Source organism: Coregonus clupeaformis, chromosome 12 (genome assembly GCF_020615455.1).
Source record: "Coregonus clupeaformis isolate EN_2021a chromosome 12, ASM2061545v1, whole genome shotgun sequence".
Lineage (NCBI taxonomy): Eukaryota > Metazoa > Chordata > Actinopteri > Salmoniformes > Salmonidae > Coregonus > Coregonus clupeaformis.
This window is the reverse complement of record NC_059203.1, coordinates 51,578,685-51,592,934: the sequence shown is the minus strand read 5'-3', so window position 1 is coordinate 51,592,934 and position 14,250 is coordinate 51,578,685. Positions and strand designations below refer to the sequence as shown.

Below are 14,250 nucleotides of genomic sequence, written 5' to 3'. Positions count from 1 at the left end.
ACTTAACGAATGGAGAGAGAGGATGGAGAAGTAAACATACCGCACTGAGGAAGAATACCATGCAGCTAAGGGAGAAACCACTAGTGTAGCCCAGGTAGCCTGTAGAGCACAAAACAATGACAAATCTTATGTTAGAAACAATGGAATAGAATTGTGAGTTCATTTCCATTCAACCCACATCTACTGATTGCTGGAGTTGTAATTTACAGGGAGGTTTTCTATAGTGTTATATGAAGGAGTTGGGTGATTCCACTAGAATTGGAGAAAGGTCCCCTCCAATTACATGTCTTTAACATGGACATGAGTGCCAGTGTAGAGTGAAAGGAGGTGATTGCTGCGCTTGATTTCTTGAAATTAAATCAGTGTGCTACAGGTGCGTGGAGCCACCATGATTGCCAGTGCATGCAGTGTGTGTGGATGCAGGGTTTCATCTGTGTTAGTGTTGTCTTTTGCTTGTCTACTACATAAGAGGCTAATTGGGCCCCTGACATTTCCACGGCAGCACCAATACCTGGGCAGGAGAGAGGGAGCGGTGTGAGGGTCTGATTGGCTGCTGTGTCACATGACCCAGGAGTGTTGTCAATGTTGTCAGGACCTCCACATGTGCCCTCAGCAGGTGACACGCATGTCAATGGGAGCCTTATTACACTCCTCTCTATTCTTCCACCTCACCTTATTATAATTGAATGACAAACATACATACTGTGCATTCGGAAAGTCCAGACCCCTTGACTTTTTCCACATTTTGTTATGTTACAGCCTTAATCTAAAATGTTTTTAAATGTTTTTTTTCCCTCATCAAGCTAAACACAATAACCCATAATGACAAAGCAAAAACAGGTTCTTAGAAATGTTTGCTAATTACACAAATAAATAAATAACTGAAATAACACATTTACATAAGTATTCAGACCCTTTATTCAGTACTTTGTTGAAGCACCTTTGGCAGCGATTACAGCCTCAAGTCTTCTTGGGTATGTTGCTACAAGCTTGACACACCTGTATTTGGGGAGTTTCTCCCTTTCTTCTCTGCAGATGCTCTCAAGCTCTGTCGGGTTAGATGGGGAGCGTCGCTGCACAGCTATTTTCAGGTCTCTCCAGAGATGTTCGATCGGGTTCAAGTCCGGGTTCTGGCTGGGCCACTCAAGGACATTTAGAGACTTGTGCCAGGTTTCCTCCAGATGTGATGCTTGGCATTCAAGCCAAAGAGTTCAATATTGGTTTCATCAGACCAGAGAATCTTGTTTCTCATGGTCTGAGAGTCCTTTAGGTGCTCCAAGCGAGCTGTCATGTGCCTTTTACTGAGGAGTGGCTTCCGTCTGGCCACTCTACCATAAAGGCCTTATTGTTGGAGTGCTACAGAGATGGGTTGTCCTTCTGGAATGTTCTCCCACCTCCACATAGGAACTCTGGAGCTCTGTCAGAGTGACCATCAGGTTCTTGATCACCTCCCTGACCAAGGCCCTTCTCCCCGATTGCTCAGTTTGGCCAGGCGGCCAGCTCGAGGAAGAGTCTTGGTGGTTCCAAACTTCTTCCATTTAAGAATGATGGTGTACTCCTGAGTGGCGCAGTGGTCTAAGGCACTGCATCGCAGTGCCAACTGTGCCACTAGAGATCCTGGTTCGAATCCAGGCTCTGTCGCAGCCGGCCGCGACCGGGAGACTCATGGGCGGCGCACAATTGGCCCAGCGTCGTCCAGGGTAGGGGAGGGAATGGCCGGCAGGGATGTAGCTCAGTTGATAGAGCATGGCGTTTGCAACACCAGGGTTGTGGGTTTGATTCCCACGGGGGGCCAGTATAAAAAAAATAAAAAATAAAATATGTATTCACTAACTGTAAGTCGCTCTGGATAAGAGCATCTGCTAAATGACTTAAATGTAAATGGTGGCCACTGTGTTCTTGGGGACCTTCAATGCTGCATGAATGTTTTGGTACCCTTCCCCAGAGATGTGCCTCGACACAATCCTGTCTCGGAGCTCTACGGACAATTCTTTCGACCTCATGGCTTGGTTTTTGCTCTGACATGCACTGTCAACTGTGGGACCTTATATAGACAGGTGTGTGCCTTTTCAAATCATGTCCAATCAATTTAATTTACCACAGGTGGACTCCAATCAAGTTGTAGAAACATCTCAAGGATGATCAATGGAAACAGGATGCACCTGAGCTCAAATTCGAGTCTCATAGCAAAGGGTCTGAATACTTATGTACATTTATTTTTAATACATTTGCAAACATTTCTAAAAACCTGTTTTCACTTTGTCATTTTAGGGTATTGTGTGTAGATTGATGAGATGTTTTATTTATTTAATCAATTTTAGAATAAGGCTGTAACATAACAAAATGTGGAAAAAGTGAAGGGGTCTGAATATTTTCCGAATGCACTGTACATACATACATACATATGCCATTTAGCAGATGCTTTTATCCAAAGCGACTTACATCTGCATGGGTGGTCCTAGCGGGAATGGACACAACGATCCCTGGCATTGCGAGCGCCATGCTCTACCAACTGAGTCACACAATTACACCCTTCTGTGCTTCTCCACTTCATCACTTCACCTCGATTTACTGGAGTGTAGCTCTCACATCTAACCACATGTTACCGTTAATTAGTAAAAAATAAAAAAACGTTTCAGTATTCAGGGGAACCCAATTGAGACCAGTGTATCATTTACAATGCTGCCCTGAGAACAGAAAACCATGAATACAGCAACAAAAAAAATAAAAATAAAAATATTGTGATGTCACGAGAGGCTGTGTCCTGGAGGGACGTTACATCCCCCTGAGGTGGCTGCAAACCCAGACAGCTATGGCTCCATCTGCTGGTATGGTCGGGAACTCCACCCCTCTATGGCCAATCTTCCCACGCAGCTGAAACAAATGAGGAGCTGATGAGCTGAAGGTTTGGGAAGGGAAGAGACACAGTCTCCAACCTGGGCTCTCTGGAGGACAAGAGTGCTGCACGTCCACTTCCAGGAGGAATATAAGGATTTGGAGATACTTACCTTTGGGGAAATACTCACCTTTGGATATATGCACCGGTGGAAATACGTGTGGGACATTTGGAAGGACGTTTTGCTGGGTTGGCCACTAGCTGCAACGTGGAATACAGTAAGACTGGGGAAAAGTTATTTGAGCGAGTGAGAGGTATGATTTTGGATGTGGAAGAGACATCCCTGAACTGTTAACCCTTAAAGAGCCACAAGAGAACAGAATTGTGTTATACTTTCGTTAGTTTCCCAAGACCTTTAATAAAATCCTTGTTTTGATTGAACCTGGTCTCCTTGCACTACTTGAGCAATCCCGCTGAAAGCTGTGTAGCCTCTCGTGACATCACAGATGGTGGAGAATACGGGCACGCTCAAGCGTTAATAGTGCATGTCAGAGGAGGATACCGAAGGTTTGATCACCCAGTTTTCCAAGTTGGCCGTAGGCTCCCCGCCGACTGAAATGGAGGACATATTGAAAGCCCTTGTTGCTGGCCAGCAAGCCCAGATGCAAGCAAACGTGGCTCTCTTGGAGGAGCAAAAGAAAGCCAACCTTCTGAAGGCAGAGGAATTGCAGTTGCAGAGACAGAGGGTGGTCCAAAATACCCGCCCAATAAAGGCAAGTGACTTTATATCTAAGATGGGAGCTACCGATGACATTGAGGCATACCTGCATGCATTTGAGGCCACGGCCACTAGGGAAGCCTGGCCCAAGCAACAGTGGGTTGGTCTGTTAGCCCCCTTTCTAACCGGGGAATCACTGAATGCTGTCCGGGACCTGGGCCCTGACCAGGTTACTGACTATGATGCCCTGAAGTCTGAGATCCTCAGCAGATATGGACTCACAAAGTTTGGTATGGCCCAGCGCTTTCACAGCTGGACCTTCCAACCAGACCAACCTCCTCGGGCGCAGATGCATGAACTTGTCCGAATCGCAAGGAAATGGCTGGATCCGCAGAGGAATACAGCAGCGGCGGTGGTGGAGGCCGTTGTGGTGGATCGTTACCTACGCGCCCCCTGCCTTATGAGGCAAAACGGTTCATCAGTCAACAGGCCTTGACCACGGCTGATCTGACCGTGGAAGCTGTGGAAAAGTACCAGGCCACAGCGGAGATGCTGAATGCTTCCCGAAAAGACCCCAGGAGTGCGGCCCCACCACAAATGGGAAGAACCCGTCCAAAGGACCCCAAGGTCTCGAACCCAGCCACGTCAGGACTTATCCCGGCTCCAGGGGGAGCCAGAAACCAGGCGGGTCCAAGAAGAGTACACCAGGAGGGGGAAACTCGACAGTGTTACCGGTGTGGGGAGATGGGACATATCTCCTGGCAGTGTGGGAAACCAGCCGATGAACCTATGCCCACTGCGGAGTCCTCCAGCTCAGCACCCACACACCGTGTTGCCTCGCTCTTGGGGAGTCGTAGATGGCGGCCCAGATCGACCCCCACCTGCCCGGTAACTGTGAATCACCATGATGTGGAGGCCTTACTGGATTCTGGTAGCCGGGCCACCCTGGTGCGTAAGGATTTGGTGGGCCCAACGTGTCTGACCCCGGGGAAAGTCCTCCCAGTTTCCTGTGTCCATGGGGACACCAGAGAATACCCCATTACTGAACTTACAATGACCAGCACACGGGGTACCATACACACGACGGCGGGGGTGGTTGATTCCCTCCCCGTCCCTGTCCTAATTGGACGAGACTGCCCAGCCTTTTACCCACTCTGGAGAGAGTCTCAGGAGAGGATAACCCGAGTACCTCGGAAACGGAGAGGCAAGACTCATCCTGGGAAGGCTCCGGTGCAATCCTCCGAGTTACTCACTCCCGCCCGGGCTCTGATAGGGATGGCAGGTGCCCAGACCGACACCGAGACTGGTCCGGATACGGGAGAAGAGAACGCAGCCCAGGAAAGTGCTCCGTTCTCCAGTGAAGAAGACGTCCCCAGGCACCCAAGAGCTTCCCCCTCTCACAGGCCAGTATGGTACGGCTCAATTACAAGATCCTACTCTTGCAAATGCCTTAAGAAATGTGCAGGTATTAGAAGGTGTAGTGGTAGGTGATAAGACAAACCCTACTTACCCCCATTTCGCAGTAAACCGGGGGTTAGTATATCAGATAGTCAAGAAAAATGATGAAGTGCATGAACAGCTCCTCGTGCCACAGCCCTATCGGGCCACAGTACTCAACCTAGCACACACACACCCGCTAGGGGGCCCACTTGGGGGTAGAGAAGACTAAGGAAAGAATCATGCAACGTTTCTTTTGGCCAGGAGTACACAAAGAGATAGAGAACTACTGCCGTAGTTGCCCTGAGTGTCAGCAGGTTGCGCCAAAGCCCACATATAGAAACCCGCTCATTCCCTTGCCCATTATCGAAACTCCTTTTGAGAGGATTGGATTAGACATAGTCGGGCCCTTACCGAAAAGTTCCAGGGGACATCAATACATTCTGGTCATTCTGGACTATGCATCCCGGTACCCGGAGGCCATTCCGCTGAGGAAGGCTACATCCAGACAAATCGCCAAGGAGCTGTTCCGTCTCTCAACTAGTCTGGGAATCCCAAAAGAGATATTGACGGACCAAGGGACTCCATTCATGTCCAGGGTGATGAAAGAACTCTGTGCTTTACTGAAAATCAAACAGCTGAGAACCTCGGTCTACCACCCCCAGACAGATGGCCTAGTCGAACGTTTTAACAAAACACTAAAATCCATGCTGCGGAAAGCGGTAGGGGAAGATGGGCGCAACTGGGATCAGCTGTTACCCTACATATTATTTGCGGTGAGAGAGGTACCTCAGTCTTCTACTGGTTTTTCACCCTTTGAGCTCTTGCTTTCCTACAGACCCAGAGGACTGCTCGACATCGCCAAGGAGGCCTGGGAGGAGCAGCCATGCCAACAGCGGACACTGATCGACCATGTCGGGGCTATGAGGGAGAGAATGAAGGCCATCTATCCCATGATGCGGGAACACCTGGAGGCCAGTCAGCGGCAACAGCAAGCCTCCTACAACAGATCTGCTCAACCCAGGAGTTTAAGCCGGGGGACAGAGTGCTGGTCCTGGTGCCAACCGTTGAGTGTAAATTCCTGGCAACCTGGCAAGGACCATATGAGGTCATTGAACGCATGGGAGAAGTAAACTACAAGGTGAGGCAACCAGATAAAAGAAAAACTGAGCAGATTTATCATGTTAACCTTTTAAAGAAGTGGCACGCCAGAGAGGCGCTGTTCAGCTGTCTACCCCCCACAGAGACCAAGGAACCGGCGCGAGAAGAGGTTCAGCTGGGTCCAAATCTGTCCCCACATCAACGACAGATGGCCCTGGAACTCGTGGAGCAGAACCAGGATGTCTTCTCCTCCCTTCCCGGTCACACAGAGGTGGTCCAACATGAGATCCGCACCATGCCTGGCCGAACGGTAAACCAGCGCCCGTACCGCGTGCCAGAGGCTCGTAAAGTGGTTATACAGAAGGAGGTAAGGAAGATGCGGGAGTTGGGAGTAATCGAAGAGTCCCACAGTGCCTGGGCAAGTCCCATCGTACTAGTTCCCAAGCCAGACGGTTCAGTACGATTTTGTAATGACTATCGAAAGTTGAATGAAGTGTCTGAATTTGATGCATACCCAATGCCTCGTGTCGATGATTTAATAGACTCCTTGGGGCATGCTCGTTTCCTAACCACTCTTGATCTCACAAAAGGCTACTGGCAGGTGCCCCTGACCCCGGCGTCTAAGGAGAAGACAGCCTTTGCCACCCCGGGAGGGGCTCTACCAGTATACCCGACTTCCGTTTGGTCTCCACGGGGCACCTGCCACGTTCCAACGCCTGATGGATCGAGTCCTTGCGCCCCCACAAGAGTGCACGCAGCGGCTTATTTGGATGATGTGGTTATACAAAGTCCGGATTGGGCCAGCCACATACCCCGGGTACAAGCGGTGCTGGATTCGCTCAGGGAAGCAGGGCTCACGGCAAACCCGAAGAAGTGCAAGCTGGCCTTCAGTGAGACAAACTACCTGGGGTACACCATTGGGCGGGGGTTGGTCAAACCACAGGAAGCCAAACTGCGGGCCATACAGGACTGGCCGCAGCCCATCACCAAGAAGCAAGTAAGGTCATTTTTGGGCCTCGCTGGCTACTATAGACGCTTTATTGCAGATTTTGCTACCATAGCTGCACCGTTGACGGAGCTGACGACCAAACGCCACTCACGAATGGTGAAGTGGAACCCCGCGGCGGAGGCGGCTTTCCTCAACCTGAAGCGAGCACTCTGCTCCAGTCCGATCCTGGTGGCACCAGACTTCAAGAAGGAATTCATTGTCCAAGCGGATGCTTCGGAGGTGGGTCTGGGTGCTGTCCTCACCCAGGCACATGACGGTGAAGAACATCCCATTCTCTACCTAAGCAGAAAGTTACTTCCAAGAGAGAAGAACTATTCAACGGTGGAGAAAGAATGTCTGGCTGTAGTCTGGGCCCTGGAGTCCCTTCGGTTCTATCTCCTGGGCCGACGTTTCATGGTGGTATCTGATCACGCCCCTCTGCAGTGGATGGCCAAGAACAAGGAATCAAACAGTAGAGTAACCAGATGGTTTTTGAGCTTGCAACCGTTTAACTTTTCTGTTGTCCACAGGGCTGGCAAGCACCACGGCAATGCGGACGCCCTCTCCCGGCGTGATGCCTTCTTCGCTGCCTTTACCCCGACGAGGACGTCGGTCCCGAGGAGGGGGGATGTGTGATGTCACGAGAGGCTGTGTCCTGGAGGGACGTTACATCCCCCTGAGGTGGCTGCAAACCCAGACAGCTATGGCTCCATCTGCTGGTATGGTCGGGAACTCCACCCCTCTATGGCCAATCTTCCCACGCAGCTGAAACAAATGAGGAGCTGATGAGCTGAAGGTTTGGGAAGGGAAGAGACACAGTCTCCAACCTGGGCTCTCTGGAGGACAAGAGTGCTGCACGTCCACTTCCAGGAGGAATATAAGGATTTGGAGATACTTACCTTTGGGGAAATACTCACCTTTGGATATATGCACCGGTGGAAATACGTGTGGGACATTTGGAAGGACGTTTTGCTGGGTTGGCCACTAGCTGCAACGTGGAATACAGTAAGACTGGGGAAAAGTTATTTGAGCGAGTGAGAGGTATGATTTTGGATGTGGAAGAGACATCCCTGAACTGTTAACCCTTAAAGAGCCACAAGAGAACAGAATTGTGTTATACTTTCGTTAGTTTCCCAAGACCTTTAATAAAATCCTTGTTTTGATTGAACCTGGTCTCCTTGCACTACTTGAGCAATCCCGCTGAAAGCTGTGTAGCCTCTCGTGACATCACAATATATATATACAAGACAGCAATAAATACATTACATCATGTTATTACAAGTTATAATAATAATTTTAAACAATTGCACACTTCAGTGAACTAATTTAACAACAGAGTTTTAAACTGCCCTATCGGCACCACGGAATCCAGGTGTAATTTGTTTTGTAAGGTATTCCATAACTGTGGGGGCATTAAAACTAAAGGCGGATTAACCTAACTTTGTGGAGACAAGCAGGACCTCAAGAGTTAACCAGCCCTGCGAACGGGTTTGGAAACGTGTGGAGCAGAGCTTTGTAAACAAGAAGGGAGTAATGAAGTGATCTACGGGACTTTAGTGAGGTCTAGCCGACCTTCTGATACAGGATGCATTGATGAGTATTAAAACTGTCACCTGTGATAAAGTGAAGTGCGCTATGGTACACTGCATCCAATGGTTTAAGAGTAGTAGCTGCTGCATTCTGGTAAATGGTGTCACCATAGTCAAGAACTGGCAGGAAAGTTGACTGTACAATCTGCTTCCTACTGTTCATGGAGAGGCAAGATCTATTTCTAAAACATAAGCCCACATTAAATCTTAGCTTTTTAACTAGCTCATCAGTATGTTTTTTTAAACGTTAGATCTTAATCAATCCAAACGGCCAGATATTTATAGGCGGGAACCCGCTCGATGAGAGAACCATCCAATGAGTGAATATGTAGCCCATTTCCGTGAATTAGAGAACAACATATATTTTGTTTTGCCCGGATTAAGTACAAGTTTTAAATCAACAAGGGCTTTCTGTAATGTAACAACCAGATTGCAGCTCTAACATAGCTTGATCAACAGTCGGTGCAATGGCATACATAACTGTATCGTCTACATACAGGATTTAATACATAGACCAATATTATTTATATAAATAGTAAAGACAACAGGTCTCAAAATTACCCCTGCAGTACACCTTTCGTAATATAGAGGAAACTACACATTGTGTCCTGTCTGTCAAATAGTTCTTAAACAGGTCGATTTCAGACAGTTTTTGAATAAGTAGGGAATCGTCAACGGTGTCAAATGCCTTGGAGAGGTCTATAAATAAGGCAGCACAATGTTTTTTATGATCTAGGCAATTTAACACATCATCTAAAACAAGTATAGTTGCTGAAACAATGCTATGTCCAGATCTAAAACCAGGTTGGTGCATATAGAGTGCATTTAGAATAGAGTGAGAAGTTAAAAAGGTTCTTAGCTGGGAGCTGGTCAGGGATTTGAATACCTTGGCAAGGCAAGTTAACTTGTCAGAAGGATCTCTGCCTTTATGTAGGGGGATGACGTGCTGCTTTCCAAATCTTAGGGATAACACCAGTAGCAATTGTGAAGTTTAAAGTAAATGTTAAAGGTTCAACAATGAGTGGGGCTGAGAGCTGTAGTAAGAAGGGGTCAAGTGAATCAACCCCTGTGGATTTATTTACATCGATCTTTAGCACGGCACTTAATACAGCATAGACATCAAATGGTTGAAATTAAAATAAAATATGTGAGTCTATTAGAGCATAATTCTCTACACTCTATTCTGAGGTGACTAAAGGACTCCCTCTAGTGGAATGAGATACATTTTCATAGACTATCCTTTCAAACAGGTGGCCAGCTGAAGCAAAATGGTTATTAAAAGCACTACACATTTCCATTTAGTCTAGTATGGGACCAGAGGCTGTCAACCTGCTGGGGCTACGAGGGACTGGAGTTTTGTTTCAAAGATTTGACTGGATTACCACCATTTTCCGATACACAATTCAAGAAATATGTTGATTTCGGTTTGATAATGTAATTATTATTTATAATGTAATGATTGGTTGACCTAATGTAAAGCTGGCCGTGGCTTTCATAAGACACTTTACAGTTGGACAGCCATGCATGTACTTATGTAGTGGTGGTTCAGTGAACGACACTATTAATTAGTAACCTTGCCGGAGACCTGAAGATTCATGTTAGCTCCCAGAGCCTAATGGCTTGGCTTTAGCTCAGATAAGTAAAACAGTATTGAGTTGTGTAGACAACACAGGTTTGTTACCTGGTTGGTGACACATACGAGGTTAGAGGAGAGGAGAAGAGGAGAAAAGGTGCAACTTACCCAGCTGCTTCATCAGGGCCAATGGAAGGATAACGCTAATAGAGACCATGATAACCAAGTAGTTCCCATTCAAGTACCACAAACTAGAGAGAGAGAGAGAGAGAGAGAGAGAGAGAGAGAGAGAGAAGAGCGGAGAGAGGGAAAATAAGAGGAGGAGGTTACTTACAGCAGGGGTTTTCAAACTGGGGTCCGCAAATAATTTTTTATTTATTTGGGGGGGAATCTTTTTTTTAAATTAATATCGCTAGCTGCAACAGAATGCCACTGTGGATACCGTTTTTATGTCTCCGCGTTCAGTATCAAGGAATTTAGAGGTAGATTCACTAACCAATGATTACTAGTGTTAGCGTAATGACTGGAAGTTTACAGCAGGGTTCCCCAACTGGCGGCCCGCAGTTGATTTTATTTGGCCCCCCAAGTTCTCTTTTTAGTTTATTTTTTATCAAAATAAATTCATTGTGGGACATAAAAGACTGTAAAAACACCAGCAAATCAGCTCCAAGTGATTTTAATTTTGGAAATCTGTTCCAAAGTATTCCCACGCATAATAGAGAGATATATGTGATCGTATACAAATGTAAGCAAGGTTTGAAATTATTATGTTTTAGTCATTAAAACCTATCCAAATCAAAAAACGTGGGTAGATGGCAGCATTCGCACAAAACTGAAAGCGCAAACCACCGCATTTAACCACGGCAAGGTGACTGGGAATATGGTAGAGTACAAACAGTCCAGTTATGGCAATCAAACAAGCAAAACGTCAGTACAGAGACAAAGTGTCACAATTCAACGGCTCAGACACGACTCCAGACAATCACAGATTATAAAGTGAAAACCTGCCACGTCGCAGACACGGACGTCTTGCTCCTGGACAAGTTAAACACCTTCTTCGCCCGCTTCGAGGGAAACACAGTGCCGCCGACCCGGGCCACCACCGCTCCCGCGTACGGTGAGCACTCGTTCTCCGTGGTAAGACATTTAAGCGTGTTAAGCCTCGAAAGGCTGCATGCCCAGATGGCATCCCTAACCGCATCCTCAGAGCATGCGCATATCAGCTGGGTAGAGTGTTTACGGACATATTAAATCTCTCCCTATCCCAGTCTGTTGTACCCACTTGCTTCAACATTGCCACCATTATTCCTGTACCCAAGAAAGCGAAGGTAACTGTCCTAAATGACTATCGTCCCGTAACACTCACTTCTGTCATCATGAATTGCTTTGAGAGGCTAATTAAGGATCACATCACCACCTTACCCGACACCATAGACCCACTGCAATTTGCATTCCACCCCAATAAATCCACGGATGACGCAATCGCCATTGCACTGCACCCTGCCCTATCCCATCTGGACAAGAGGAATACCTATGTAAGAATGCTATTAACTACAGCTCAGCCTTCAACACCATAGTACCCTCCAAGCTGATCATTAAGCTCAGGGTCCTGGGTCTGAACCCCGCCCTATGCAACTGGGTCCTGGACTTCCTGACGGGCCGCCCCCAGGTGGTGAAGGTAGGCAACAACACCTGCACTACGTTGATCCTCAACACAGGGGCCCCACATGCTTCAAGATGGCCACCATTGTTCCTGTATCCAAGAAAGCAAAGGTAACTGAACTAAATGACTATCGCCCCGTAGCACTCACCTCTGTCATCATGAAGTGCTTTGAGAGACTAGTCAAGGATCATATCACCTCTACCTTACTTGTCACCCTAGACCCACTTCAAATTGCTTACCGCCCCAATAGATCCACAGACAATGCAATCGCCATCACACTGCACACTGCCCTATCCAAACTGGACAAGAGGAATACCTATGTAAGAATGTTGTTCATTGACTATAGCTCAGCATTCAACACAATAGTACCCTCCAAGTTCATCATTAAGCTTGAGGCCATGGGTCTGAACCCCGCCCTGTGCAACTGGGGCCTGGACTTCCTGACGGACCGCACCCAGGTGGTGAAGGTAGGAAACAACACCTCCACTTCACTGATCCTCAACACTGGGGCCCCACAAGGGTGTGTGCTCAGCCCCCTCCTGTACTCCCTGTACACCCATGACTGCATGGCCACGCACGTCTCCAACTCAATCACTAAGATTGCAACCGACACAACATTGTTAGGCCTGATTACCAACAATGACGAGATAGCCTACAGGGAAGAGGTGAGGGCCTTGGCAGAGTGGTGCCAGGAAAATAACCTCTCCCTCAACGTCTACAAAAAGAAGGAGCTGATCGTGGACTTCAGGAGACAGCAGATGGAGCACGCACCCATCCACATCGACGGGGCCGCAGTGGAGAAGTTGAAAAACGTAAAGTTCCTAGGCGTACACATCACTGACAATCTGAAATGGTCTACAAACACAGACAGTGTGGTGAAGAAGGAGACTGAAGAAATGTTGCTTGGCCCATAAGACCCTTACAAACTTTTACAGATGCACCATTGAGAGCATCCTGTCAGGCTGTATCACCGTCTGGTACGGCAACTGCACCGTCCGCAACCGCAGGGCTCTCCAGAGGGTTGTGCAGTCTGCCCAATGCATCACCAGGGGCACACTGCCTGCTCTCCAGGACATCTACAGTGGCTTGCGAAAGTATTCACCCCCCTTGGCATTTTTCCTATTTTGTTGCCTTACAACCTGGAATTAAAATATATTTTTGGGGGGTTTGTATCATTTGATTTACACAACATGCCTACCACTTTGAAGATGCAAAATCTTTTTTTATTGTGAAACAAACAACCAATAAAACAAAAAAACTGAAAACTTGAGCGTGCATAACTATTCACCCCCCCAAAGTCAATACTTTGTAGAGCCACCTTTTGCAGAAATTACAGGTGCAAGTCTCTTGGGGTACAGTGGGGAAAAAAAATATTTAGTCAGCCACCAATTGTGCAAGTTCTCCCACTTAAAAAGATGAGAGAGGCCTGTAATTTTCATCATAGGTACACGTCAACTATGACAGACAAAATGAGGAAAAAAATCCAGAAAATCACATTGTAGGATTTTTAATGAATTTATTTGCAAATTATGGTGGAAAATAAGTATTTGGTCAATAACAAAAGTTTCTCAATACTTTGTTATATACCCTTTGTTGGCAATGACACAGGTCAATCGTTTTCTGTAAGTCTTCACAAGGTTTTCACACACTGTTGCTGGTATTTTGGCCCATTCCTCCATGCAGATCTCCTCTAGAGCAGTGATGTTTTGGGGCTATCGCTGGGCAACACAGACTTTCAACTCCCTCCAAAGATTTTCTATGGGGTTGAGATCTGGAGACTGGCTAGGCCACTCCAGGACCTTGAAATGCTTCTTACGAAGCCACTCCTTCGTTGCCCGGGCGGTGTGTTTGGGATCATTGTCATGCTGAAAGACCCAGCCACGTTTCATCTTCAATGCCCTTGCTGATGGAAGGAGGTTTTCACTCAAAATCTCACAATACATGGCCCCATTCATTCTTTCCTTTACACGGATCAGTCGTCCTGGTCCCTTTGCAGAAAAACAGCCCCAAAGCATGATGTTTCCACCCCCATGCTTCACAGTAGGTATGGTGTTCTTTGGATGCAACTCAGCATTCTTTGTCCTCCAAACACGACGAGTTGAGTTTTTACCAAAACGTTCTATTTTGGTTTCATCTGACCATATGACATTCTCCCAATCCTCTTCTGGATCATCCAAATACACTCTAGCAAACTTCAGACGGGCCTGGACATGTACTGGCTTAAGCAGGGGGACACGTCTGGCACTGCAGGATTTGAGTCCCTGGTGGCGTAGTGTGTTACTGATGGTAAGCTTTGTTACTTTGGTCCCAGCTCTCTGCAGGTCATTCACTAGGTCCCCCCGTGT

General features: G+C 47.3%; 1 protein-coding gene across 3 annotated transcripts in view; it reads right to left on the bottom strand.

Moving 5' to 3' along the window:
• LOC121578384 (sodium-coupled neutral amino acid transporter 3) overlaps positions 1 to 14,250 on the bottom strand; it is an 86,403-nt gene that overhangs the window by 7,205 nt on the left and 64,948 nt on the right. For all 3 annotated transcript variants that reach the window (XM_041892739.2, XM_041892741.2, XM_041892740.2), the window contains 2 exons: positions 10,411 to 10,493; positions 41 to 99 (listed from right to left, as the gene is read on the bottom strand). In XM_041892739.2, coding sequence (XP_041748673.1) covers positions 41 to 99; positions 10,411 to 10,493 — 142 coding nt within the window. The remainder of the gene's footprint in view (positions 1 to 40; positions 100 to 10,410; positions 10,494 to 14,250) is intronic.